A 27,893-nucleotide genomic window follows, 5' to 3' on the forward strand; every position below is an offset into this window, starting at 1 on the left:
AGACGGAGGCCCAGGCAAACGAGTTTAATGGCCTGTCACTGTGACAGCGCCCGTCACCTGGAGACCAGGAGCAGAGCTCAAGTGTCACGTCACACCTGGCTCCCCTGGGATTGCTGGGAGACCCAAGGAGAGCTAACGAACTCGCTTTCCTTATCTGTGGGGACCTGCCACAGGGGCTTCCGGGTTAATGCTTTTGCAGGGAATGCACTTGGCTTGGTCTCACCGTCCCGGGAAGAGCGCCGCCTGTCATGGTGACCCCAGGGCACCTGTTGCTGAGTGGATGAATGTTCCTTATCCTCCACGTAGGACAGGAAGCGTCCCTGGCAAGAAATCCAAGAAACGAAGACAGTTCCCCTCCGATGGGGACAGAGCGCGGCGTGAAGCTGCGCATGGTGCAGACAACTCGGACGTCACCTTCCCTGTGTTATTCACACTCGAGAGGCATCTTTCCAAAAGCAGAGCGAGGGCTGGCCCAGGTGCCCCGATGATGGCTCTGGCCATGCTGGCGTGGAGACCCTCCCGCGCTGACCTCTGCTCCAGCGAAAGCACTGAACTTTGCCAACACTGCGGGCTGCGAGGCTTCTCACCTGGGGGCCAGCTCCTCGGCCATCCCAGGGTCTCCGGAGCACTCTGCCCAGCAGATGGCCCTCTGCTCCTTCCTTGAGAGGTGACAGATGTGAGTGATAAAGGAGAAGGTGACAAGGGGCCTGAGACCTGGAAAAGCCAGAGGGGTGGACTTCTTGCTGGAGCCCAACCCCCCAGGCACCCCAGTGGCCCTGGTGAATAGGGACGGCGCCCGTCTCTGGGCTCACGCCCGAGCATGCGCACCAGAGCCGCTCCCGCACGGCCGCCTCCTGCTTCCAAACCAGAGGCCAGCGGCCAGCTGCTTCTGGTCTATGTCCCTGGACAGGGATGTGCCTCTGGGGCGCTGTGCTGACGACCCCAGCGCAGACCCACTTAGCTTGGGCTCTGGGGTCCGACGAACGAGGGACCAGCCAGGGGCCACCAGAACCTTGGTTTGGATTCTCCCAGACGCCAACCTTCAGGAAGGATTTGGGTACAAGTGCTTCATTGTAAGTGACAGGACACCCCAGGACACCCCCAGGGGAAGAAGCCAGGCGGAGACGCTGTTTTGCCACCTCTGTCCTGGGGGCCTGGAGAAGCTGTGTGGGGGGAGCTGGCTTCCGGCGCCCCGCGGAGGAGCGGAGCTGGTGTGCTCTGGTCACTCGCCTGCACCTGTCCAGAGCTGTGGGGACCTGCCTCCTGGGCACTTCCGCCTTGGCTCCTGCCACTGGGACAAACAGGCCGTGGGTCTTCAGGGAGGGCGGGTGGGGCGTGGCAGCCTCTGTGGCTCACAGGGAGTCAAGGGAGGGGTGGGAAGGTACCACCGCAGAGCCCGGGACATCGCACCGTCCTGGGGGAAGGCCTTTCTCCCCCTCCTTAACCCCAGCTCCTGTTCCTCCCTCGAGCGCCCCATGTACCCGCCACAGCGTCCGAGGCACCTTCTTCTGTGGGTGTCGGTTTCCCATGGCTGCTGTGACACATGGCCCCACACCGGGCACTTAGATAGGCATTTACTCTCTACGTCCAGAGCCCAGCCGCTGGAAGGCGGAGGCTGGAGGGAGGGTCCTGCCTGCCTTTCCCAGCTGCTGGTGGCTCCTGGCGGTCCTGGGCAGCCTCCCTCCAGTCTCTGCCTCCGTGGCCCAGGCCCCCTTCCCTGGGTCTTCCCCTCGTCCGCCCGTCATTGGATCGGGGCCACCCGATCCAGGCTGGCTTGACCTGAGTGATTCTGGAAGGACACTTCCTCAGCTCAAGTCCCAATCTGAGCCGGGAGGGCACATCTCGTGCAGAGACCCTGTTCAGCCCGCCCGGCACACTCACACGTCTCTGGGATGGTGGCCGCGTTGGTTGGAATGGCCCTGCTTCTCATGGTCGCGCAGGCGGTGAACTGAACGGGAGCCCCCGTCCTTCCGGCCGCTGGGAGCCGTGCAGGCCTGCGCGCTTGCGGGCAGCACTGTCCTGGCTCGCCCTGAGGTCCCAGTTGTGAGAAGCTGGCTCCACCTCACCCGGGTCCATCCTCCACGGGCCGAAGGTGCCAGTGGTTCTCTGCAGCTCCCGGCAAGCCCCCCAGGGACCATAACCGTGTCCCCTGGTCCCGGGAGGATATTTCACAGGACACACTGCTGCCCCACATCTGAGAGGTGTTCTGATAGAAAGAAAGGAGAGCTGGACGCAGTGGCGCCTGCCTGTCATCCCAGCGGCCCAGGAGGCTGGGTCAGGAGGACTTCGAGTTCAAAGCCAGCCTCGGCAACTTAGTGAGGCCCTGTCTCTAAAGAAGAGAAAGGGCTGGGGACGTGGCTCAGGGGTGAAGCACCCCCGGGTTCATCCCAGTACCCAAAAAAGGGCACACAGAGAATTAGCAACGAGGCACCGATAATGACAGAAGTGGTCACCCACAGGAAAGCCGCCACACCCCCTCCATGTGCGTGTCCCATGGGGTCATGTCCGGCCCACGGGGGTGATGGGCGTGCCCCTCGGCTCTGCCGAGCTGTGTCCCTCCCCTGCCGTGAGCCTCCTCTTGGACCAGCAGACCTGGCCCTGAGCAAGACCCCTCATCAAGGCGAGCTCAGGGGCTGCTGCAGAGCCCACGCGGAGCCAGGATGGGGTGAGCTCGGGGACAGCGCCCAGGCAGAGCAACCCCAGGAGGGGCCTTGCCTGCCGCTGCTCTCCTCTGAACGGCCTCGCAGCACAGCTGAGCCTCTTCCCTCGCTGGCCTTCTGCACGCTGGGTCAGGGTGGGAGGGGAGAGTGCACAGAACGCCCTGCCTGGGCATCCACTGACCCCTCTGGCCCACCCGCAGGACCCCTGGCTCCATAGACGTCTGGCCAACGGTCCAGCCGGCCGCAGCCCCAGGAGGGGCAATGGATTTCTAAGGGCCTGCAAGCGGCCGGGATCACGGTGGCTTGGGGTTGGGAGGGATGTGCCGAGGGAGAGCCCCTGGCACGCGAGTCCCTTCCGCGGCTCCCTGGTCGCCACCTCCCCCGACTCCTGGCGGGATGGCCAGGGCTTCCTAGGTGGGCCCACAGCGGCTGCCTGAGCCCACCCAAGGAATGCAGCCTCTTGGGACGGCAGCCCTGCCCCTGGTCAGGGGCAGTTCACGTCCACACACAGCTGGGTGTGGCTCCTTTCTTCTTGCAGGGCCGTCTGTTCACTCCACAAAGACAGAATAAGTTCCTCCCTGTGCCAGGGACTGCATCAGGTGCTGGATAACAACATGACAACGACGGACCATCCTAGCTCCCAGGAAACCAACCGGGAGGCCGGTGGCCATGACCGTAGAGGTGCGAGTCACAGGACGAGCCAGGACCATCTTCAAGCCAACGGTCCAGAGGCATGAAGTGCATTCACGATCTGTGTAACCAAAACTCCCTCTAGCTTCAAAACTCTTCGTCACCCCAGGACACCTGAACCCATTAAGTAACCATTCCCTATCCCCCTTCCCTCTTCCGGGGGAACCTTTGATCTGTTTCAGTCTCTAGGGAATTTGCCTGTTTTGTTTGGGTATTTCATATAAAAGGCATCATACACGATGTCACATTTTTGTGACTGGCTTCCTTCACTTGTCATGATGTTTTCAAGGTTCCTTTAAGTTGTAGCATACTTCATTCTTTTTTATGGCTAAGTAATATTCCACTATATGGCTATACCACATTTGGATTATCAGTTCAGCCATTGATGGGTATTTGGCTTGTTTTCACCTGTGGCTATTATAAATAATGTTGCTATAGAAGTTTCTATGTGTACATATGCTTGTTGGCTATGTCTTCTTTTTATCCCCACCCCCTCTTCTTCTTGTGGTACTGGGGATTGGACCCAGGACGCCAGGCAGCACTCTATCATGAGCTGCATCCACAGACCTTTGTAAATTGTATTTTGGTCTTGCTAAGTTGCCCACATTGGCCTTGAACTTGCAATCCTCCTGCGTCAGCCTCCCGAGTAGCTGGGATCACAGGTGTGTGCCACCACGCCCACCTGTGTGTATTTTTTTGGGGTCATGTCCATTTGAGTCCATTGCCCCTTTTTAATTGGTCTGCATAATGGATAATGTTTTTTTTGTTTGAACTTGACTGGACTATGGGGTGCGGAGGGGTTTGGTCACACATTATTCTGGGTGTTTCCGCAAGGGTGTTTTGGCGAAGATTTACTTTTAAGTTGGCCAGCAGGCGAAGCAGATCGCCCCCCCCGAGAAGGGGCGACGTACCAATTGGTTAAAGGACTGAGAATAAAAGGCCGCCCTCCTTTCAGTAAAGGAGAATTTCTTTATTCCGCCTTACGACAGGGACCTGGGTGCTTTTCCCCCGCCTTCAGACTTGAACTGAAACTGCGACGTCAGTTCTCCGGGGTCTCTCGCGCTGCTGACTCACCTGCAGGCATTGGGACTTGTCAGTCCCCATAATCGAGGAGACGGTTCCTGCGGCCCATCTCCTGCATGTGCAGCTGGCTCCTTATAAAAATCAGTGTGAACACAGATGCTCCCCACTCGTGATGAGCTTGTGACCCAAAAAACCATCGGAGTCTGAAAATACCCCAGATCCAAATGAACCCCGCTGCTATGCATAATGATCGTGCACCAGCAAAAACACACAAGGGCTCGCAACTCACCGAACTCCCTCGTCTACCTCAGACACGCTCTGAACGCGTCCGTTAGCCCACCATTGAGCAAAATCGCCCGACACAAAGCCGTAAGCAACGGTCTAGAGGCCTGGCCGTTTCCCCTGGTGACCGGCGCTGACTGGGAGCCCTGGCTCCTCGCTGCCACCCGGCGTCTCCAGAGAGGACCACACTGCACGATGCCGGTCCAGGAAAAGATCTGAGTCAGATCTGAAGTCTGGTTTCTACTGAACGCATCGGTCAGGAGCACTTCAGTTGAACCCTCCTAAGTCAGGACCACCCTACCTATCTGTCCGTCTGTCTCTCTCTCTGCTATCTCTGGATCTGGAAATGTCCCCTGAAAATCTCACGTGTTGGAAGCACGGGCCCCAGGGCGGCGAGGTGCAGAGCTGAGGCTGTGACCTCACAGATGTGGGTCCATCTCTCTGATGGTCGATAGGAAGCACGGACTGCTGCGTGGTACTGTGGCAGGCAGGGTATGGCTGGAGAAGGGGGTCCCCAGGGCCTGGCCTTGGGCCGTACCTTGTCCCTGGCTTCTCACTCTCTCCCTCTCTCCGCTCCCTGGCTGCCTGAGCTGAGGGACTGCCCCCACCACGTCCTTCCGCCACCACCTTCTGCTTCTCCTCCAAAGCAATGGAGTTGGCCGACCTTGGACTGAACCTCTGTAACCATGATCCAAAATAAACTTGTCCTCCTCTTAGCTAGTCTTGTCACCTATTTCAGTCAGTGACACAGAGGTGATGCACCGCTGGTTGGCTGCGTGTCTCTGGAGAGCCTGCCCGCGAGCCGTCTTGCTGCCGGTGGCAGGCTCTCTTCTTCCAGCTACCCTCACCAGAGACGTGATCTGCAAGCACATCGTGGCTCTAGAGACAACAGAAGATAAGAGAAGGAGGGCATGACGTTGAGTGGACGTGGGCCAGAGCAGGACCCCCCGGATGGGGCTCACTCTGTGGAGCCCCACGGCACTTGGCACTTAGTAGATGCTCAGTGAAGAGTTCCTGCAGGTCAAAGCAGCAGCTCAACCTGGGCACTGGTGATCCCGCCATTTACCGGTGACAGTTCTGCTCCTTCTAATGTTGAAGACTGAACACTAGAGAAGCAGCCAAGGCAAGCAGGTTAAGCAGGTTTTATTTAAAGGTAATAATACAGACTTCCCCGGCAGGGAGAAGGGGGCCACGGCTGATGTTCTAACGTCCCAAGAAGTGAGCGCACCCTACATCTTTTATAGGTTAAATTCTCTTTTGTTCTCCAGTCCTCTCCCCCTTCCTGCCTACGTGACTAGGCCTGGTTTTGCATTAAGTGAGAAGCCACGGGCAGGGGGAGGGCCAAGGCGATTCAGGCAGGCAAGGGCCCAGGGGCATCAATTAGCAGCTCCTGCCTGCAGTCCTTGATAAGGGCAGGTAAATTTGGTCATCAATGGCCTCCGGAGATCCTTGACATTCCATTCTCCCAGGGACAGTCTCCAACTTCCAGAGGCAGGTGGCTTCATGGCTTCATTTCCTTGAATTGACCCCATCCCCTATTTCTACACTAACTGCCTGTCCTTAATTCTGGCTACACTGGCAGCAGGGAAGGTTTCCCAGAAGTGGCTTGGGTTAGGCCGAGGCCTGAGGTCTGGGTAGCATGAACTTGGCAGGGGTGGAGCAGTGGTCCAGGCTGAAGACCTAGCCCGAGAGAGGGTCCAGGGGAGAGAGGACACCATAGTTAAAGGAGCATTCTCTCTGGTTGGAGCCGGGGATGCAGGAAATGAACCCAGGGCCTGGGGGCTACGTGGGCGTGGCAAGAAAGGAGAAAGGGCGGTTGGAAGGGGCTGGACACAGGGCTTCACAGGCTGTTAAGGAGTCTGAGGCTGCTGAGAGGGAGAGAGAGGAGGAGAGGGAGGGAGAGGGAGAGGGAGGGGGAGGGAGAGGGAAGGGGAGGGGGAGGGGAGGGGAAGGGGAGGGGGGAGAGGGAGAGGGAGGGGGAGGGGGAGGGGGAGGGAGAAGAGCCAGGAGGCAATAAAAGTCTGAAGCGTGAGTGGCAGCTGCGGACAGGACAGGATGGGCCTGGGATGCTTCCGCACGGCACTTGCAGAGTGTGCGGGGAGACTGAGGGGGGAGGCTGCAGCCTCAGCAGCAGGCCTCTCCCCTCCACGTGGCTCCTCCCCCCAGGCCAAGTCCCCTGTTCTCCAGCGACCTGAGCTGTGTCCTCACCTGTACAGTGGACATCCCGAGGGTCCTCCTGGCTCTAGTGACACGACCCCGTGGCGGGTCCCGGGTCCCCAGGTCTGGCCCCAGGAGTCCCCAGCAGCCGTACCCTCGCCCTTTCCCAGGAGTGACTGTCCTGGGAGGAGAGTTGGGGGCTCTGGGACAGTGGTGCTGGCTGGCTGCCGAGGCTCTGCGTGGCTGGCCAGCGGGCAGAGGGACGCTTCTGACCCCACGCAGGACGGCCTGTGAACACAGATGAGCCCGAGCACAGAGCCGCCAGGGCCTCTTCCCCGACCATCCCTGCAAACCAGCAAGTGGGTGTCCAGCTGGGAAGAAGGCCGGGTCTGGGGAGCGTCCAGCGGTGGCCATGGCGACCAGTGTGGGGCACAGGTAGGTTCTCAGAAGTTGTCGGGTGAAGGCTGCCAAAGTCAAACGGGGTCGCCTGTGTCAACCCTGAAACATGAACAGGTCACAGGCCGAGGTGTTGGGGGAGGGTTCTCACCACTGCCTGATGGCCCCGCGGCCTCGGGCAAGCAGGACTTCCAGGGGACGCCCCTGCCTTTTCTGTCCGGCTGAGCCACCTGGGGGTCAGTCGCGTGCTGCAAGCGAGGCGACCCTCTTCGCGTCTGCCCTTTAGGGGTCCTGGCCTCGGCCCCTTTGAACACGCCCCCACTCACCTGCATCGCCCTGCCGTGCCCATTACCGCTGTGCCCGCATAGGGCGGACTCCTCTTTCCCGGTGTTTTCTTGGTCACCAGCAGAATGGGCGAGTGTTGGTCTGCTGCTGTCACTTGCATTTGCTGTGCCATTTGGGCAAGTTACCTAACTTCTCTGGATCTGACTTTATTTGGTGTGTGAAAGACCGTGTGAGCCGAGCCTCCGTCGGTCCCGCTGCAGACTGTATGGCTCAGAGTCCTGGGGACTGGGCTGCCGTCTGCTTCCTAGAAGGCCCCCTGGCTGCGTCCTCACGGGGCAGAGGGGGCAAACAACCTCCCTCATGCCTCTGTGATAAGGGCACACGTTCCGCTCATGAGGCACCTGGTGGCACCTGGTGACCCGATGGCTTCCCAAGGCCCCGCCCCTTATACCATCGATCGCTGATTAGGTTTCAGTGTGTGATTGTTGGAGGGACAACACAGCAGCAGGCAGGACAGTGCCTGGTGCTTAGTAGGACTTCAAGGAGGCAGCTTTGGAAGGCAGCTGTGCCAGCCCCAAGCTGCAGCCTGGCACGGCCTGTTCCCCGGGCCCGAGGCTGCAGAGCCCCAGCCTCTGGTCCTTCGTGCTGACCGTCCTGGCCCCTCCTGCCCCTACTAGCCCGAATCCCTTCCTGGCTCTGGGCCATCAGTGTCCAGGGCTCCTCATGGCTCTGTTGATGTGCCCCGTGGTCCTGTGGCTCCTGCTCTTACCTAAAGCTGCTGGGGCTGGCTGGCAGCTCCTCTGCCCCCGTCCCCTGGTCCCAGCCTTGCCCCCTAGACAGAAGCCGGCGGGGTGATGGGGAAGCTCCTCTGAGGGCAGCAATGGCGGAGAGGAGCCCCGTCCAGCTGACGAGAAGCCAGGAGTTGGCCTCGCCACGGGGACTGGGCCTGCTGAGTGCAGCGCCGCCCACAGAGCTGCAGCTTCCTGCCCGAGCCCTCGTTGCCTGCTGAGTGAGCAGTTCCTGAGGGACATGCGGGCAGGGACACTAGGAGGCTGCGGCCGAGCACCCTGTCACTGCACTGGGTGACCTTGAGTGAGTCCCAGACACACAGGACCTCTGGGGACACGTGTCCCAGGCCCTTGTGCCAGGCCCTGGGAGCCAGGAGGTCTGGGGACAAGTCCTGCCCGCGGGCTCAACCCTCTCTGGAGGGGCGGGTGGGAGCCACGTTGTCACTTCTTCTTCACTTGCAGGAGACGGCCGGGGTTCTGACCCTGACCACAGGCCCTGTGGGGTAGCTTTCCTGAGATGAGTGGGACCAGCCTTTCGGGCAGTCGGGGAGGACGGGGAGCACAGAAGGACGGATGACGAGGGGCCAGGGAAGAGGCTGGGGAGCGGAGGCCGCTGGCCCTGTGGCCAGGAAGGCTGCCCTTGGATTTGGGGTTTTGTCTGCAGACTTAGCAGCGGCCTCAGCGGCTCCCAGCTGGGAACACTCGGTGGGGTCTAGATTTTGTCAGAGTTCCTAGCTCCGAGAGGGGAGTGGAATAAGAAGGGAGGAGACAGGAGACTGACTGGGAACCTGCCACCGTGGTCCAGGGACCAGAGGGAGGAGCCAGCTGCCTCCACACGGAGCTCCCAGGACATATACCTGTCGGGCATGAGGCGCGGTCCTGCTTGAAGAGGTGTGAGGCCCCACTGGAGGCCGTTAGGAGCCGGAGACCAGGCCAGGAGGCTCTGCCGTCTCGCTCCTGCCCGACTGGCCTGGGCTCAGGTGGGGGCAGAGGCCGAGGGACGATCGGAACCAGGACTACGTGGTGCTGGGGCTGGGGACCGACGTTGGGGTCACATGGCTCCCGCTTGTCCTGATGGCCACGTCCTGACCACCCTGCTGGGCTGTGGTCCCCTCTGGCCCCTCCCCTCCCTGTCCCCAGCTGGGCACAGCTGTGGTGACCAGTCTGTGTCCTGGTCAGCTGCACACTGCATTCCAGCCCCGCCCTCGCTGGCCGGGTGTCCCCAGAGCCCTGGTTTTCTGGCCTGTAGAGGTGGCTCCGGTCGCCTGTCATCGTGAGGGCGGGAAGTGGGGGCCGAGGCGCCCCGCCCCTGCAGCGCCCGTCATTCTGCACCCCTGAACACAGGTGCAGAGCCAAGAAGGGGAGGGGGAGGGACACCATGCCGGCCGGCGGCCCTGGAAGCTGTCCTGTGGTCCTGTTGGGCCAGCCTCTTGAGGGGCCAGGAACTGGCTTCTGGGTGGACGTGCAGCCCCCACCCCTCCCCCTGCGTCACATGGGGCAGCCCCTCTTCTCCTCCCCAGCCCCACGGGAGTGTCCAAGGCTGGGCCACTGGGGCCCCAGGACGGGCTGAGCGCTGGGGGTGAGCTTTGGGACTCGCTGGGATTCAAAATCAGCCCCCAGCCCTGGTCCCCTGTCCCCTCCTGGCCTGGCCTGCTTGCCCTGCCTGACCACCACCCTGGAAAGTGCCTGTCCATGCCTGTCCTTCAGAAGCCAGAGAAGGGGCAGGTGGCGGCCGTGGGTGGGAGAGGACGCCGGTCAGTCCCTCCTCCACCGTGGCCTCTAGAGCAAACCTGGCCCGGGCCGTCGTGGGAGGAGGAGACTTCACGGGTTGAGGTCCTGGTTCCACCAACGGCGTGCTGAGGGGTTTGGGCGACACGAGTTCCCCAGCCTTACGGTCTCGTCTACACGGGGTGGCGATGGCCGATCCTGCACAGGGCATTGTACAGATGGGGACCCAGGAGGGGCTGGACAAGGGGAATGTCCAGGGAGCGCGGCTCCCGCTCTTAATGGGACTGAATTTGGGGCCTTCGGGAGGTGACCGGGAGAGACAGGGCCTTTCTCAGTGGTCCTGCTGCCCACAGGCCTTGAGCGGATGGGTCACCTCGACGTCCTGAGGGGACCCTGCCTGGAGACCGAGGGACTTGGCTCGGGGTCCTGCCTGAGTCTCTGAGTTGAGTCTCGTTCCCAGAGCAGAATCGCCAGGCACCTGAGCTGTCCCAACTTTGTTCTTTTCCTTCCTCTTTCTCCTTGAGTTCCTCTGAGCTGGGTGTTGGTTATTTGGAACAAAAAGAGTTTTTTAATGGGAACCTTTGTATTTGATCTGGACCGTTCCCTAAGGCTCACGGGTCTAAGGCTCCGCCCCCAGTGCAGCAATGCCCAGAGGGGCTCTTGGGAAATGATGGGGTCGGAAGGGCTCTGACCTTCTTGGTGGAGTCGCCCATCGACATGTTCACAGCCGATGGCGTTAGGGGACGGTCGGGGAACTGAAGGGTGGGCCTTGCCAGAGGAAGTGGGTCGCGGGAGGCGTGCCCTCGGAGCATGGATTTTACGTGCACACACACCCTCTCTCTTTACATGCACACACACGCTCACCCTTCTGGCTGCCATGAGCTGAGAAGCTTTCCTCTGCCAAGCTGTTCTGCCATGATGTTCCGCCTTGACTGAGGCCTAAAGTAAGGGAGCCAACTGGCCATGGCCTGAAACCTCTGAAAGCATGAGCCAAATAAAGCTCTCTTCCTCTAAGCTGATTTTCTCAGGTACTTTGTCACAGTGATAGCAAGTGAACACAGTCTCCATCCACGCACCATCCATCCGTCCATAGACCCACATTCAATCCCGGCACCCAGGAATCCTAGCTGTGCGGCCCTAGCACATAGCTTCCCTGCTCCAAGACTGAGTTCCCACCCCTGCGTCCTGGGAGCTAGTATCCTCTGTGCAGCAGTCCCAAGGGCTACCGGGGATAAGCCACATGGAGTGCCATGCTCAGTACCAATGCAGAGGAGGTGCGTCCTTCTCTCACGTTCCCCACCCAAGGGTGCCTGGAGAGCCAGGCCCACCAGGCCCGGGTCCTCCCATGCAGATGGAATCCGATTGGTACAGCCTTTATTGTTTCTCCAGCATTTTCCAGAAGAGTGGTGTCATTTGAGAGCCACAGGGGATGGGAGAGTAAAAAATAACATATATAAACGGAACAGAAACTCAAGAGGGGGCAAGACGGGCCGAGATGGGGTGTGGGGAGCAGAGAGGTGGAGGACCCGGGGCAGTCAGCACCTCTTAGCTTTCAGACACCAGAGTGGAGAATTCTGCAAAAGAAAAAGAAGCCAGTGAGTCGGAGGCAGAGGAGGCAAGAGGGACCGTCCACGGGGACTGCAGGGCACTGCTGGGTGCGTCCTCTGGGCTCCTGGTTCTGCCGCTGGAGAACTGGTGGCGATGGATGAGCGAGCTTGGGAATAAGTGAATAAATACAGTGGGATGGACACGAGGCACCTGCGCCTTCTGCTTCAGGGTCACGCCGCACGCAAAATCATTAACGCCAGCTGCAAGCCCGGCACCGACAGGACCTGGGCGACCACCGCGCCAGTGTCGTGCTAAACACTCCGCGCACCAGCTCACTGGACTCCGACCATCACCCTCCCACTGAGTACTGTGCCTGTTCTACAGGTGAGAAACTGAGGCTTGAACCCAGCCATTTTTCCGGATTCTTCTCCCCAGGCGATGAGAGAGGACAAGGGGTTCGCCAACGTGTTCCATTGTGCGTCTCTGGGATGCCACGTCTCGGGCCGGCCTGGGAGGGCTGGGTCAGGGCTCAGTGCCAGGGTGGTGATGTGGGGAGGGCACAGGTTGGGGTCAAGGGTCAGGGCTTCCAGGCCTCCCCTGGCCATTTGCTGGACAATGGGCTCCTGGGGTTCGGATCTCTCACGTACCCGCACTGGCACCGTGGAGAGAGGGAGGGGAGTGAGAATTCCTTGCAAGAGACAAATGAAAAGCTGGTGGGATGGCTTCAAAAGGCCACAAAAAGGGCTCCCGTGAGGGAAGTGCCCCCTGCCAGACTTAGTGCATGTGAAACCCGCAGAGGCGGCTCCGGGGTTGGGTTGGTCACGGAGCCATGTGGACACCGAGTGTCAACCTGGGGAGCTGGGGGTGCACGAGCCCGTGACGCTGCAGTTCTGTCAGCCTAGGGTGACTTCAAAGTGAAAACCAAGGCCAAACAAAGGAAAGCAAACCCATAGCTGCCGTACCAGGGCGAGACCTAGCACTGACCCTGGCCGGGGGCACATGCCCTCCTGTCCCTAGACTGTCCCAGGACAGGAAAGGAGGGAGACCTGGGCAGGGACTCAAGATGGGCGAGAGCGAGGGTCATCCCCTCGCCAGAGTCCTGAAAGCTCAAGGCTCTCTGATTGAGGGGTTCCCCAGGGAAACACGGACACCCACAGCCAAAGATCCCCAGGCCAGGCGCTCTCCTCAGCCACATCCCCTCTGCGCCTTCAGGACCTGGGTGGAGGCGGCCGGTGGCTCTCTCAGAAGTCCATCTTGATAGCTGGCAGCGGGCACGTGCTGATGCTGGCCTGGGAGGTGACTGGCGTGCGTTCTCTCCGAGTCCTACGACGACCCGGGGAGATGCCCCTGTGCCTGCATTTTACAGCTGGGGAAACTGAGGCCCAAGAGCTAAGCAGCTCGGCCACGGTCGCAAAGGGGACGGGAGTCACACTACATCCAGTCTCAGGCCTCCTTCATTACCCTAGAGTTTCTGACCTACTTTGACCTGGTATACGGTGGCATGTGTCCCAGCTCAAATGTCACCACCCCACAGTTCTGTCCACACTAGCCCTTTTTAATTTACTTCACAGTACTTAGCACACACCGAAATGATCTTATTTAGTACTTATTTTTGTTGGTCTCCCTCCTCTAGAAAGCAAACCGGGAGGGCAGGGAAGCCTGCCTCCCTGCGGCTGGAATGTCCTGGCACATCAGTGTGACACTGAGTGCCGAATGGAAGGGTGGGTGGGCGGGTGGGTGGATGGGTGGATGGGTGGATCAGTGGATGGGTGGGTGGGTGGGTGGATGGATGGGTGGGTGGATCAGTGGATGGGTGGGTAGATGGGTGGGTGGATGGATGGATGGGTGGATCAGTGGATGGGTGGGTGGGTGGGTGGGTGGATGGATGGATGGGTGGATCAGTGGATGGGTGGGTGGGTGGGTGGATGGATGGATGGGTGGATCAGTGGATGGGTGGGTGGGTGGGTGGATGGATGGATGGGTGGATCAGTGGATGGGTGGGTGGATGGGTGGATGGATGCGTGGATGGGTGGATCAGTGGATGGGTGGGTGGATGGATGGATGGGTGGATCAGTGGATGGGTGGGTGGATGGGTGGATGGATGGGTGGATCAGTGGATGGGTGAGTGGATGGGTGGATGGATGGGTGGATGGGTGAGTGGATGGATGGATGGGTGGATGGGTGGGTGGATGGGTAGATGGATGGGTGGGTGGATGGGTGGGTGGATGGGTGGATGGTGGGTGAATTGGGGAATGTATGGGTGGGAGGGATGGCTTATGAGTCCCTAAGGTTCAACAACTACTGTCTTCCTGCATTGAATTCTCACAAGAGTCCCATGAGATGATTTCCATTTTACAGACGGGGAAATAGGGGCTGGAGAGACGAGGTGTCTGGGTCAGGTGGAGAACAAGATGCAGAGCGGCAGCTGTTCTCTGGCCTCAGGAACTGAGTGTGAGAAGCTGCTCCTGGCTGGGCTGGTGGCCCGGCTCCTGTGGAAGCCAGAGTTCTGTCCAGCTTTACCTGCCATTTCCTCTGGCAGAGTGGAGGGAGCCAGTCTTCCCTGTCCTGGGCCATGGGCTGCTAGGCCTCGAGGTGAAGGAGGTGTGAGCCCGTCACCAACACTGCCCCTGGAGACTGCCAAGAGGGGAGGCCGGGTCTTACCCTCCAAGCTGGACACTGGGGGCCCTCTGGGTACACCAGAACCCTGCCATCACCTCTGCACTAGGTGGGGTCTGGTGCGTTGGTGTGGGGAAGACCTGGGGCATCAGTGAGGGTCTCCTGGGGTGAAGGCTGGGCATTGGGAGGCTGGCTGTGGGAAACACTTTGGCCTCGCGCAGCCTTCAGAAGCCTCTTCGATCAGCCCTCTGCCACCCTGAGGCATCCAGGAGGTCACGAGTGCCACCTCTGACTTTTTGCCGGAAGCACGGGATTCTAATTTTATCCCTGCAGGACCTTGAACAGGGCACTTGCAGACAAGCTGGGGGCAGGGGCCACCTCTTGCACCTTCCGTGTCTGCCTGAGGGCAGAGCGCTCAGGGACCTGCCAATCAACTCCAGCTAGCAAAACGCCTCCGCTGAGACGCCCAGGTCTTGCCTTGGAGAACAAACGAGCAAATGCACAAAGACCCTGTGGAGTCCAGGCCAGCGGAGCTGGCGGCCGCACCCTGGACGGGTTCCGGTGTGGGTCCCGCCGTCCGCTAGGTCCCTGGACAAGGCGCCTCGTCCTTCTTGGTTGGGTTCTCTTATCTGTGAGGTGCTGGGTCCAGAGGTGACCTTCTAGCTCTTACATGGGTTTGGGACAAAGGGGCCGGGGGTCAACTCCCAGCTCCAGTTTGTTGCTCTGTGACCTTTGACTAGACACTTCACTCACTGTGCCTCGGTTTCCCCACCTGTACAGTGGCGCTCACGAGACTACCTGCTTCCCGGGGCCGCTGGGAGGAGCCGTGCTAAGGCTCCAGGTCACGGCCAGGCCACAGCATACACCCGGGAGCCGCGGTGATGCAGACGCATCTGTACCTGAGCCACTCTGAGACAAGCCGGTTGCAAAGAGGAGACCTCAAACCTTTGTCGGCCACCATTGCTCCTGTGGCTATTGCTCTCCAGCATCCCCGTCAGTCCCCAGCTCCACGGCACCTGTCTGTGACCTTCCAGCAACTCTGAAGCTATCTTGCTCCATCACAATCTGGCTGGGTGGCCATGGGTCACCACTGTCCCTCTCTGAGCCTCAGTGTTCTCATCTGTAAAGAGGGTACAGGCTACTTGCACAGCTGTCAGGAAGAACAGATGAGGAAATATGGAAAGATGCCTGTCACAGAGTAGGCGGCTTACACAGCTAGCCCCGCCCCCCCGAGTCTCCTCAGCATAGTCGATATGGGTTGGAGCTTCAAAATGACAATGACAACTAAAATGACAGTGACAACTACCACAGAAACTCTGGAACTGCGCAGGACCAGGCAGAGCTAAACGGAGGACGGGGAAACCTAGCAGCAGCCAGCGACCCTGCACAAGTTTCCAAGAGCATCTATTCCGACCGAGTTCAGGTCCCGCCTCCGGCATGCCCCCCTGTGGACCATCAGCCTCCGGTCCTCAGTTTCCTCATCTGTACAATGGGAATCCTGAGACCAACTCCTCACGGTGATGGTGAGGACCACAGGAAACGGTGCAGAGGTGCCTGGCACAGTGCTGGGCACAGTGTGAAGGCCACTAAGTGGATTCTGATGTTGAGGTAGGAGGGACGTGCTCCTGGGAGGGATCCAGACGCTCTTCCTCTGGCAGGACATGCGTGTACAGCACTACCTGTGCAGCCTGAAGCTGCCCCCAGGATCCTCTGGGGCTGGCTTGCTGACATCTCCCTCGTCCAATCAGAGAGAGACAGAGAAGCCAGGGATGGGGTGGGAGGGGGCAGCTGAAGGAGGACGGGCAGATTCTGTTCTTCGCTTTCCCTTAGGAAACCAAAATCAGCCTAATTAGGTCTGCCCCTGTCCCAAGTGTTGTGGGCACTGGACAAATTTAGCAGCTATTGACAGGTGGGACCGGCATATGCTGATAGCCCCAAGTGAAACTGAGACTCATTGAGTCAGCGTCTGGAAGGCTCTTTCCCTCTCTCTGTCGTGAGGACCAGGATGAAGGGACCGGCCTCCTGGTTTATCACCTCGCCTCGAAATAGCTCCTGGGCTCGGTTTCTCATACATTGGTATTGCAGACAGAGATCACGTTCCCATCCTGCAGAACCCAGAGGCAGGTCATCTGGGGTCAAGCCAGGCAGCCGCAGGGAGCAGGCAGAACCGTCTGCCCTGTGTGTGAGTCCGGTTTGTCCTCCCAGGCTCTGTTATCCCCATTCTATTACGTGGAAACTGAGGCTGCACCACTCAGCCAGGAGGCGTGTGCCTGGCTGCGTCTCTCGAGGTGGAGCCTGAGGGCCCCGTGTCCTAACTGCAGCCCTCAGACGCAGGAGTGGTGGGATGAACGGGGAGGGACCCATCTTTCGCCCTGACTGCCGCTCCATTTTCCAGGAGGCCGGTTACGTAAGCGCCTCCTCCTCTCCCTGCTCCTCTTATCTAGTTCAGCAGAAGGGCCCGAGCCAGCGGAGCGCGCCCGGGAATAGAGGAGCAGATTGCTCAGCAACGGAGCCGGAGCCGTTTATAACTCCAAAGACTCCGCTCAGCCCGGGCGAGCAGGGAGGCGGAGTCAGGGACCCAGGTCCCATTCGGCCAAGGATCTGCCACGTGACTTTGGCACTCATCGTCCTCTGGGCCTCAATTGCCACATCTCTCCATGGGGGTCACCATCCTCTGTCCCCTAGACCTCCTTGGACTGCTGCGATGGCACCATGAGATGCCACCAAAGGCTGGCCAGTGTACACATAATGCCCTGCTTGGTGATCCAGTCCCGAAGGGGCTGGCGGGCTGGAGCCACAGGGAGGCGGGGAGGGTGTCCTTCTGGTCCCTGTGCTCCTCCAGCTTCTTAGACTCAATCACGCTTCTGTTGAATCTGGGATTCCGCAGCTTCTAAAAAGTTTTTGAGGAGACTTACAGAAAAAAATTCACATAATTCAAAGGAAAGGAATCATTTCCAGAACATTCCCTTAACTGCACCGCGCCTGGGCAAGAGGTATTTTTATCCCCACTTTACAGAGGGGAGAACAGATGCCCCAGGAGGAAGCACGTGGCTGCTCCCGGGCTGGTCCCCGCGTTTGGCAGTTAACGCCCCCACCCGAGTCCTGCGTGAAGCAGGCTGCTTATGGATAGAAGAACGGTTTTGTCCAAAGGAAGCAGAAAAGGCAAAACCTCAGGCACAGGAGCGGTGGTCCGCCTCGGCCAGGCAATGATCGCCACTACATTTTGTAGCGAATGAAGTAAATGGTCCTGGATGGGAACACGCTTAAGGCACAGGAGAGCGGATCCTGCCCGGAATGGGTCACGGGAAAACGCACCTCGGGCGGCGTGTGTATGCGGATGTGAGTATGGGGCGTGTGGATCTTCCTGCGGCCTCGGGGACGAGAGCCATTTGGAACTGAGTTTGGAATGGGTCTCGATGCTTGGCGGCCAGGGCTCTGCTCCCCGGGGCCTGTTTGTGCAGGTAATAAAGAGCTGGGGAGCCATTGTGAGGTTCTAAGGAGGAAGAAGTGGTAGACCCGAGAGGGGTCCCACCAGGAGGGGGCTGGGTGCTGACCTCAATGTCTGGGGGTCTTCAGAGAGCCTGGCTGGGGACAAAGGCCCAGGGAGGGACATTGAGCCTCAGTCCTGACTCTACTACTCAGTTAGCCTTGAGCATGTCATGTGGCCTCTCTGTGCCTCAGTTTCCTCACCTGTAAAATGGAACAGTGGACAGTACTGGGGCCTCCTTCCCAGGACCGCCCATGGGCAGTGGCTCTCCTGGTGCGGCTCCCTGGACTGCCTGCACCACCTGGCAGCTTGTCGGAAACCATGCTCTGGCCCACCTAAGAGGCCCAAAGTGCCAGGTGGGCAAGGCCACCTGTGCTGGGAGGGTCCTGGAGGGGCTGAGCCACTGCAGGTGGAGACCCACTGCGAGGGGCCCCTGAGGAGCCACCTGCCTGCACCTTCACCTCCTTCCGGCTTCTCTCTCCTTTTCTGCCTTAAACCTTCCCCTTGCCTCGCGCGGCACCAGCCTTTCAGATGGCTGCTGAGACTCAATCGATCACATCTAGAAAAGTCTTTGAGCTTCCTGGAAGTAGTCGCCCCAGAGACGAGAATGGAAAGGCTTATTATTAGAACTTTGTCCTCCCCTTCCCTGCGACCTGGGATCTTACAGAACACGGTAAGTAGTGCTCCCCTTAGAAGGACAAACAGCCGGCGACAGGCGGTTCCAAACCCCTCAGCACCTGGGGCATGTAAGCCCTCAGCCTGCAGACAGCCTCTGCCTCCACACAGCCTCTGCTTCCTCGTCACTGCCACCCCAGGGCTGGGCAGGGGCTCCTTCACTCATCCACGCACCCTCCCATCCATCCATCCGTCCTTCCATCCCTCCCTCCCTCCACCCACCTTACACACTCTTCCTGTCCTCCATTAGGTGCCAGGCCCTATTCTATGTGCTGGGAAGAGGCAATGTCCCTCCCTGCGGCGCTGACGTCCTCGCGAAGGACAGAAGCAGCAGTAAGCCGATAGGTGCCATCGTCTTGTGGGAGGTGCTCGCTGGACTTAGAGGGACGGAACGGAGTGGGCGGCGGGGGCCCCGTGGGCGCCTGGACTCGGGTCTTCATCTTCCTCTCCCCCCCATGGGAGTCAGCAAAGCTGTGGCCCCTGAGCCTCGCGTCTATAAAACGGGAATCGCAACAGCGTCCACCTCAAGGATGGCTCGGAAGATGCAGTGAGAGAAGCACTGTGCACGTGTGAAGCGCACAGTCAGATGCCCCTGCTGTCACTCAGGGTCACTCAGCTGAGCCTCGCCGCGCTTCACGGCCGTTTGTGCGGAGGATTCTCTGCTGGGAACTGGTGGACTCCCAGGGCTGGAAGGGACCCCAGAGGTTGGGTAGGGTCCTAATGCTGGTTTTGAAGGCCAGGCCCCCTCGAGGTCAGGGACCTCTGGGACTTGCCCGGGTCCCAGGACAGGAGAGAGCATTCTCAGGTTGGGGTGCGACTCTGACCGTCTGGGCTTTAGGGGGAGCGGTGGCCTGCCAGCCACAACAGCTCCCGGCTCTGCAGGGCTCTGCCTGTCCCCTGCACACGGGGCCCTCTTGTGTCTGGGGGACAGTTGGGGGCGTGCTTGCATGGCCCACTCTCAGGTGGTCTGTTCCCTCCTCTGCCCCTCTGCTGTGACCTTCCCCATCCCCGAGCTCCTGACTGGCGCTCTGCAGCCTCGGGGGGCCCATGCTGTCAGCAGACCGTGTCAACCGCTGGCTCGTGCCCTTGCTGGCCTTGGACTCCCTGATGGCCCTTTCAGCATCTGCCCTCCTAGGGGAAGGAGGTGGCACCTGCACAGAGACCAGCACTGGCTGGGCACACGCCGTGCGCACAGTTCTTACTCCTGGCAAACCGCCTCCTGACCCCACCCTAAGCACGTGCCTGTGCCGGTGCCGCTCATGCCTGGACCCTACGCTGCGGTGGCGTTCTGGCCGACAGCTTCCAAGCCTCCACCTTGCACAGCCTGAGCATCCCTAATCCAAAAACCTGAAATCCAAAACTTTTTGAATATCCTAACATGAGACTGTGCCAATATTCTGAAGTCTGAAAAGCTCTAAAATTTGATATGCTTTTGATCCTACATCTTTTAGATAAGGGTTGCTCACCCTGTAGCACCAAGTGTTTATAGAACCCTGAGCAGTGTGCAGGTAGAGGGAAAATAGACTCCCAGCCAGGCACGGTGGTGCACACCTATCAGCAGAGCAACTTGGGAGACTGAGCCTACAGGATTGCAAGTTCAAGGTCAGTCTCACCAATTTAGGGAGGTTCTAAGCAACTTTGCAGGACCCTGTCTCAAAATTTCAAAAAAAGACAAAAAAACTGAAAAGGGCCAGGGATGTAGCTCAGTGGTAGAGCACCCCTAGGTTCAATCCCAGTACCCAAAAAAAAAAAAAAAAAAAAAAGTTATCGCAGCTGCTGTTTATTGAGCACTCACTTAACACTACACTAGACACTCCCATGGTATCCTGGGCAGTTCATAGCTGAGGAATCTGGGGCTCAGGGTCGTAGAACCATTGCTCAGGTGCCCAGCCAGGGAAAGTTGCCATCGAGTGGCCTGATTCCATCCTCACCTCTCCTGAGGCTGGGCACCAAGTTGCTGCTCAGCAAATGTCTGTTGGAAAAGTTCAGTTGGCTCTTTAAGACCTGAGCGTGGCGGGCGGGAGAGGGAGGCAGGGACCTGGCGAGGGGCTGCCCTGGTTTCTCTTCATCATTTAGGTTGCCTGGAAGCAGCCGGCCGTGAAGACCTGCCCAAGGCTTCTGAGCTGGGGCTTCCTGGCCGCAAATCAAAACGGAAGGCAGGCGTGGAGGTAGGAGCTGGGCTCATGGCGGGAGCCAGGGCTGGGGTGGAGCCTGTGCAAGGAGCAGATGCCACTCACCAGAGTCCCCAGCACCATCGGCTCAGGTCCCTGGAAAACCACCCCTCTCCTTCCCAGCTGCAAGGAGGGCAGCTGGAGGCAGATGGCCTGGGTCCTCCCTGCATCTGACCTTGGCCAGGTGCTCCTTTCCGGTTTCAGCAAAAACAAACCTTCATAAACTTAGACCCGTTTTAGAATTCTTGTACCTTTCTCAAAGTCATTTTGTGTGACTTAATTTCCACAACAAGCCCAAGCAGGTCAGAGATAAGCTTGCACACCCCATGTGCCCAGCAAGGGAGCCCGGGTGTGCACAGGGGACATGTTCAAGGTCACAGCTGGGGAGGGGCAGAGAGGAACAGAATGGGACCTGGACTTCACACTCAGGCAACAGATGCTTACGCAGTACCTGCCCTGGGACAGGTATGGGACACAAGGACGAGTGCGATCTAGTCCCTATGCCACTGAAATGAGTTCAACCCGCGGCATCTGCTCTGTGCCCGACTCTGTTAACACAGCTAAGCCTCAGGACTGCGCTGTCAGACCCTCATTACCCTCGGTTCGGTGATGAGGAAGGTGAAGCCGGGTAGTGATGTGCATTCCCCAAGGTCGGCGGCTGGCAAGGCACCTACACACAGTTCTTAGACGGGCAGAAAGACCAGACACATGGGGGGCAGCAGGCGCTGAATCCCCGCTCCACCTCAGGTCCTGCCTCTTTGATTTAGACCAACACCTACAACATCTGTTTGGCCATCTGCAAAACGTGATGCTAGAGGAGATCACTGCTGGGACGTGTCCCCAGGAATACCAGGTACCGCTGAGTGGATGGGGTGTGGGACAGTGACCCGCCAGCAAGTCACCTGGGCTGACAGCTAAGTTCGAGAACCAAACTTCCTAATTCGGGCCGGTTCCTGCCTGGCCGACTCTCCTGGCTCCCCTACAATGCTGGAATGGTATATGTGAGTGAAGCCAAACGTGCCTTGAGGCTGGAGGTTACAAGACTCCAGGACAAGATGCTGCAGAGGATAAGAGACAAGGAATTTCCATCCCTGGGATCTGAGTCTATGGGAGCTAGAGGGTCCTGGGGGATCAGCTGGCCCCATCTCCTTGGATGACCCATAGGACCCTCAGCTCAGAGAAGGGGAGAGACTGCCCAGGTCACACAACCAGCCCTATAGGCAAAGCCACAGGGGCCAGAATCTGGGCAAAGTAGTGGGGAAACCCCAATTTCTCCTGGATTCCCCACCCAGTGCGTGAGAGATCACTGGGCTCGAATTTAGAAAACTACAGCGGTTTTTCTTTGCCTGTGTAACAGAGCCCTTGGACCTGGTGGGTTGTCCTTCCTTCCTCATCTCCCCTTCCCCTTTGGAACTTTCAGCATCCACACGCCCAGAATCCACCGTGTGCCCAGGCCGCGGCTACCCACCGTCAACCCCAATCTTGCCGTCCCCATCCTTGTCTCCAGCAGCCAGGAGCGTCTTGGTTTCCTTCGCAGACAGGTCCCTGGCATCTGGGGAGAAGCCTTTTAGGATGAATCTGGAGGAGGAAAGGGAGACAGATGAGGAGGATTCAGGCCAAGGTCACCCAGGAGGAACTTCATGTGGATGGCGGGTGGCATCCAGGCAGGGAAGGGGCGGCTGGGACAGGCCGCCAGCAGAGGGCATGTTGCCGAGGGCCGGCTAGGTAGCCTGGTCTGCAGCTGTGCCTTTGTGAGTGAGTGGCGGGGGTGGGGGGACAGGCTGGCCTCAGTGGGGGCACCGGCACTGCCTTACTTATTCAGCCAGTGGCCCCGAATGCCTCCTCTGATGAGCTGTGCTGGAAGCCGGGCCACCTGGATCAATGGGAAGGAGGTCACGGACCCCAGGAGAGATGTGGTGGGACAGACAGACTCGGGGAAGCAGAGGGGGTGTGGGGAAGCTTCCTGGAGAAGGCAATGCCTGGAGGCAGGGGAGGCTGGCTCCTGAGTTGGGCATAGTGGGCAGACGGTCCCAGACAGAGGAGCGCCTTGGGGATGGTCCGGGGCAGACGGGGTGAGTGGAGGAAGTTCTCTTGAGGTAGAACCCTCTCTCTCCACCCTCTTCCTGCTCTTTTTGATGGGATCCAAGGCAGTCTTGGACAGAGTGACATATGGCACAGCTGTGTCAGAAGACATGGGCCAGGTGGCTGAGGCGGGAGAATGGGAGACTCTTCCAGGACCCGGTTTGGCAAATTTTCTCAGTCATTGCCTTCTCCAGGCTGCTTGGCTCCAGGGACTCCTGAGTCCCCCAGCTGGCTCTGCACCCAAGGCTGGCCCAGAAACTGCTCTAACACGCTGGTCCAGAAGGGGAGGGGTCTGCACGGTCGGAAGGTGCCTTTGGCAGCTGGAAATCAATGCAGGGCTAATGGGAATGAAACCCCCGGCTGTGCCCGCGGTGCCATCGAGGAGGAAAACCGCCTCTGCGTTGGTATTAAATTATTAAGTAGCATCACTCCATTAGCAGTATTAAGTGGCTATAATTTAACCTAGTTAGTTGCACTTGGAGTTGAGGGTTTGACTCTTCCGGAAGCAGCAGTGCCGGGAAGCATCCTCCCCTGCGCTTGCGTCTGAGCCCGTGCTCTCCGTGAGGGGTGTGGAGGAGAGGGAGGCCCAGGGGCTGGAAGGAGGCCCGCCCGGCCTCGCCCGGCCTCGCCCGCCCTCGCCCTCGCCCGGCCACAGGCTGTTTACCCCAGCTCATCCTCCTCGATGAAGCCGCTCTTGTCCTTGTCCAGGATGTGGAAGACCTTCTTCACGTCGTCCGCACTCTTCTTCTTCAGACCCACCATTTGGAAGAACTTTTTGTGGTCAAAGGAGTCGACAGCTGGGGGAGGAGCGGGTTAGAGTGAGGGCAGAGGCGAGGCGGAGGAGGCTGGGTGGGCGTGCAGAGTCCAGGGGGCAGGGCTGGGGAGGGGGTGCCAGTCCAAGGTCATGCCTCGCCTCTCAGCCTGCGCCTTCTGCAGCTGGGGAAGCCCCCAGGGCCTCCTGAGACCCGTCTCCCTGGAGCCTGGGGGAGGCGTCCAGGTGGGGGCAGCGGGGACCAACCTGGAGAGAACCTGGGGTGTGTGCTGGGGCGGGGGAGGGGTGGCCTTCTTTCCAGGCCATGCAGAAGATCCACGTGGAGGACGAGCCTCCGTCAAGGTCACGCGGTGGGAGGAGGAGGGGTACCCAGAAGACCTGGCGTGTCACAGAGTTTCATTCCAGGGGCAGTGTGTGTGTGGTGCCTGTGTGTGTGCATGTGTGGGGATGTGATGTGGTGTGTGTGTGGTGTGTATGTGTGGGGTGTGATATGGTGTGTGTGTGTCGTGTGTGTGTGTTATATGAGTGAGTGTGTGTGAGCATGTGATATGTGTGAGTATGGTGTGCATGTGTGGGGTGTGTGTGATGTGCGTGAGTGTGGTGTGCATGTGTGGGGTGTGTATGATGTGTGTGTGTTATATGGGTGTAAGTGTGTGTGAGGATGTGATGCGGTGTGTGTGTGTGTGTGTGTGTGTGTGTGTGTAGTGTATATGTGTGGGGTCTGTGATGTATGTGTGTGTGATATAGTATGTGATGTGTCTGTGTGAGTGTGTGGGGTGTGTGTGTGTGATATGGTGTGTGTGTGATGTGCATTATATGAGTGTGTGTGACCAATGTCCCGTTCAGCTTCTTCCTAGAGGTGACACGCTGGCTCAAGGCTACGCAGGTGGCTCTCACAGTGCCCCAGGAGGGAGGGTGACTCCCCAGGGCGAAGGCGCCAAGCAGGATAGACATGGGAGTCCCCACCACCCCAATCCTCAGGACCCCTGGAAGGGGTGGGAAGCTGGGGTGCACCTTGTGGGGGCTGCCACGTTCTCCCTCTGCTCTGAGCTGGCAGAGGGAAAGTCGCCTGGGGACCCAGATCTCGAGGCCACCCCAGTTCTCGTCCCTCTTCTGCCAGGCTAGGTGACCTTGGAAAAGTCTCTGGTCCTCCCAGCCAGGGTTCCCGACGTGGGTGACAGGGGAGTGAGGAGGTCGCCTGAGAGGCCAGGCAGAGGGGCTGCCCTTCCCGCAGCCGCCTCACCAGGCTGGAAGAGGGCGCCGAGGGGTGCTCGCCGGCGGGAAGGTCGCAGCGCCCCTGGCGACACCGACCCAGTTGAGGGACTTTGAACCCCTGGAGGGAGCTCGGCCATTCGCGGTCCAACAACCGGCGCCTTTTTTCAAGAAAAGTCTTGCCCAGAATGGGGGTCCAGAAAAGGGCCCCAGGGAGTGACGGTGGGCACGCCTGCGGTCCCCTCCGCGGGTCTTAAAGAGGAAAACCCCAGCGCGCAGGAACTCCCAAGGTCCCTCCTTCGACCCCGTCCTTGCCCTTGGTCCCGGGTCCGCCCTTCTGCGCCCGTAAGTTTCCCGGGCAGCCCGCCTCCCCGCCACGCAGCCCAAGTCCCCGCCTGCCGCGGAGTTGGGGAAATGCGGAGGACCACCCGCCCCGACCCCGCCAGCGCCCTGCAGGATGCATGGCAGAGGCTGCAGAGGACTGGCCGGCGGCCGCCCGCGGGGCGCAGGGGTGAAGGTGGTGGATGAAAGGAGAGAGTGGGGAGGGGAGCGCGCTCTCACCAGCAAAGGCTCCGATCGCCTTCTTGATGTCCTCAGCGCTGAGCAAGTCTGTCATCGACATCCTGCAACTGTTTGAGCGGGCAGAGCAAGTGCGAAAAGATTAAAAAGTGCTTTTCTCATCATTTCTGCTCATATGACCAGCGCTGCAGTGCTGCGCGCCAGGCGCACGCCCGCCCGGCCTGGCGCCGCGCCAGGGGGCGCCGGGCTCTGCGCGCAGCCGGAGCCGCTCAGTCCCGCTGCGCCGCCGCCCCGCCGCCCACCTGCTCCCGCAGCGCCCGCCCACCCGGGGGGCTGCGACCAGGTCGCCCTGGGAAGCAGGACCTCAGGAATTTGGGGGGCATCCACGCCATCAGCCAGGTCTGGAGAGTGAGCCTGCCGTCAAGGGCACGCAGAAGGCACCGCTCTATCTGGGCAACTCGGAGCACATCCCACTTAGAGGAAGATAATTGGACATGCAGGGTCCATCCTGCACCCCGTGGACCCCTCGACACCCATTCTCTCTCCACCCCTCTGCAAATCTCTTGTCTGTCCTAGATGCAAATTTATGCTGCAAAAACAGCGCTGAGGCGGAGAAACCTGACCCACCCCACGGTAAGGGGTGGCAGGGACAGGGACAGAGGAGTGCTGCCGAAGCGGGAGCTCTGTCCCTCAGCGGGAGCTGCATCCCACACCTGGCCAGGAATGCACATTCAGAACCTGACTTACTAATTTTTTTCCGGCTACCTTGACTTTTCAAAGAGCATTTCCTGGATCTCCATGAACTACTTTCCTGGTCTCCCCAGCCCCAGGGCCTGGGGCCTAGACTCCCCCTGCCCTGCAAACCTCTTTGGGGAGGTCGGGGGCATGGAGCCCACCTGGCATGTCCATGCAACCTCCTGGGAAGCTGGTGTTTGCCTGGGGGACAGGTGACACTTCAGACCACACTTCCTAGCCACCCAGTGGGTTTCGTGGTCTTGAAGCCCTCCTGGGAAATGGGACACTTCCTATATTTATGCAGCCAGAAGGCACCTGCATCTGCCTGAGGTCTCCCAGAGGTCCTGGCGGCAGCCACCTGCCTCTGGAGGATGTGGGCGCTGGAAAGGGAGCCGGGGGCCTGGATCTAGTTCTGGGGCTGCACTAAGTCCCCATGTGACCTTGGGTGGGGACCTTCATCTCTGGGCTTCTCTCTCCCTCTGTTATGTTGGGGGTGCTGGTGGTCCCCACTCCCTCCCTGTTAGTGGGACCTTGAGTCTCCAACTTAGGGTACCAGCAGGTGGGCAAGGGCTGGGACTGCGGTGGCCCTTGGTGGTGGGGACCAGGGACAGCTGCCCAGCTGCCCAGTAGCTCAAGTTCCCTGACACTCACTGTCAACACTGTCTCCGGGCTGGGCCCTGGCTGGCCGCCCTTCCTGGAAACCTTAGGAGTGGCTGGCTCCAGCTGCCCCCTCCCGGTGAGTCAGCTCCTTCAGGCTGCAGGCAGCCAGCTGGCTTCCAGGGAGCCCGAAGCTCCCGGCCGATGGCAGGAGGCCCTCCCAGCCCCTCGGCTGCCCTGGCCCTGCCTCCGGTGCGGCTGCCCCTGCCCCTCGCCCCGCGGGGCTGCTTACTTTCATTCAGCTCCCAGCTCTGCTTATGGGCCTCGCTGGGGAATCTGTTTTCCGGGCCAAGGACACTTGGCTGCAGAGATGGGGAAACTGAGGCTGACGGCACCTGTAGCTGGCGCGAGGATGCGCAGCCAGGCAGGGGCAGAGGAGACCACCCGGGCCCACTCCCCTGGAGTTCCTGACCCCCTTAGTGATCCTGCCAGTGCCCAGGACAGTCGAGTCCCCATCCAAGCCACACCTGGACCCTCACGTCCCCAGACCTGTCCCTGGGGAAAGCCTGGCCCGCCCTCCCTGCTCCGGTCTCCCTCACTCCCAGCCTCCCAGGCCTGGTGGAGTGCCATCCTCCACACCTGCTCCTCCGGCCCCTCTGGGCTCTGGGGCCCCTCCAGTGGCATCGTCAGAGTTCACAGGTGTCTGGCTCCGCCCTCGTGTTGGACAGATGGGGACCTGCGGCGGGCCAGGGGGAGGGACTTGCCCAGCTCACCTAGGGCCCAGGCAGAGAGCCAGGGGTTCTGCCCTCCAGCAGCCCAGTCCCGGCACCCACCCCTGGGGTCTCTGGGCAGGGAGATGCTGCCGTGCCTGCCCACTGTCCCCCTCACTGTCCCTCTGTCCTCTGCCACTGCCACTCACCTTGGGTGGGAGTGGACGGTGGGAGCCTGCACTGGAGAGCGGGCTGGTGGGCGGTCCTGCGGAGGTGAGCCTGGTGGTGGGTGGCCACTTAAATAGGCTTCCGTCCTGGCTATTTTGGGAGGTGGTGCTCCCCGGCCCCAGCCCCCTCCCCTTCCGGTGTCAGGTACTCCCCGCCCGGTGCTGGGTGTCTGTATCACATTCACCCTCGCTGGGCCCCCTGAGCCAGGCCTATTAATAACCCTTGGCCCCTGCCTCCCCGGCAGCAGCATGGAGCCCGCGGGGCTGGCCTCTTCCACGAAGCCTTCCCTGACCACTCTGGGCAGCTGCAGCGTCTTCTTCCTCTAATGCTGGCCAGGAAAGAGAAGGGAAGGCCACTGGATGGGAGTTATCCCACGGGCAGGGGACAGGTCAGCTTCTCCTTGCGACACTGGCTCTTGCAGAGATGGGGAGACACGGAGGTGTGGAAGGTGAGGGCCGGGCGTGGACTCCACCCTGGCCTACACTGATCCGTGGCCTGGTGGAAGGAGGGGCCCGGTACGTCCTGTTCAGGT

General features: G+C 60.0%; 1 protein-coding gene across 2 annotated transcripts; it reads right to left on the reverse strand.

Annotated features, from left to right (window-relative positions):
* Positions 1–11,366: 11,366 nt before the first annotated feature.
* PVALB (parvalbumin) lies at positions 11,367–27,428 on the reverse strand. Of its 2 annotated transcripts, none has more exons than XM_079139009.1 (5): positions 27,343–27,428; positions 25,134–25,201; positions 23,253–23,385; positions 21,975–22,084; positions 11,367–11,583 (listed from the first exon to the last, which is right to left on the reverse strand). In XM_079139009.1, exons 2-5 carry the CDS (start codon positions 25,192–25,194, stop codon positions 11,555–11,557), a joined length of 333 nt encoding a protein of 110 aa, XP_078995135.1. In that variant the 5' UTR covers positions 25,195–25,201; positions 27,343–27,428; the 3' UTR covers positions 11,367–11,554. The 2 variants fall into 2 exon arrangements, with proteins under 2 accessions (XP_078995135.1, XP_078995136.1); XM_079139010.1 differs by lacking the exon at positions 27,343–27,428 and adding an exon at positions 25,394–25,418.
* Between the last annotated feature and the right edge of the window lie 465 nt (positions 27,429–27,893).

Source organism: Sciurus vulgaris (assembly GCF_902686455.1).
Source record: "Sciurus vulgaris genome assembly, chromosome: 5".
Classification (NCBI taxonomy): domain Eukaryota; kingdom Metazoa; phylum Chordata; class Mammalia; order Rodentia; family Sciuridae; genus Sciurus; species Sciurus vulgaris.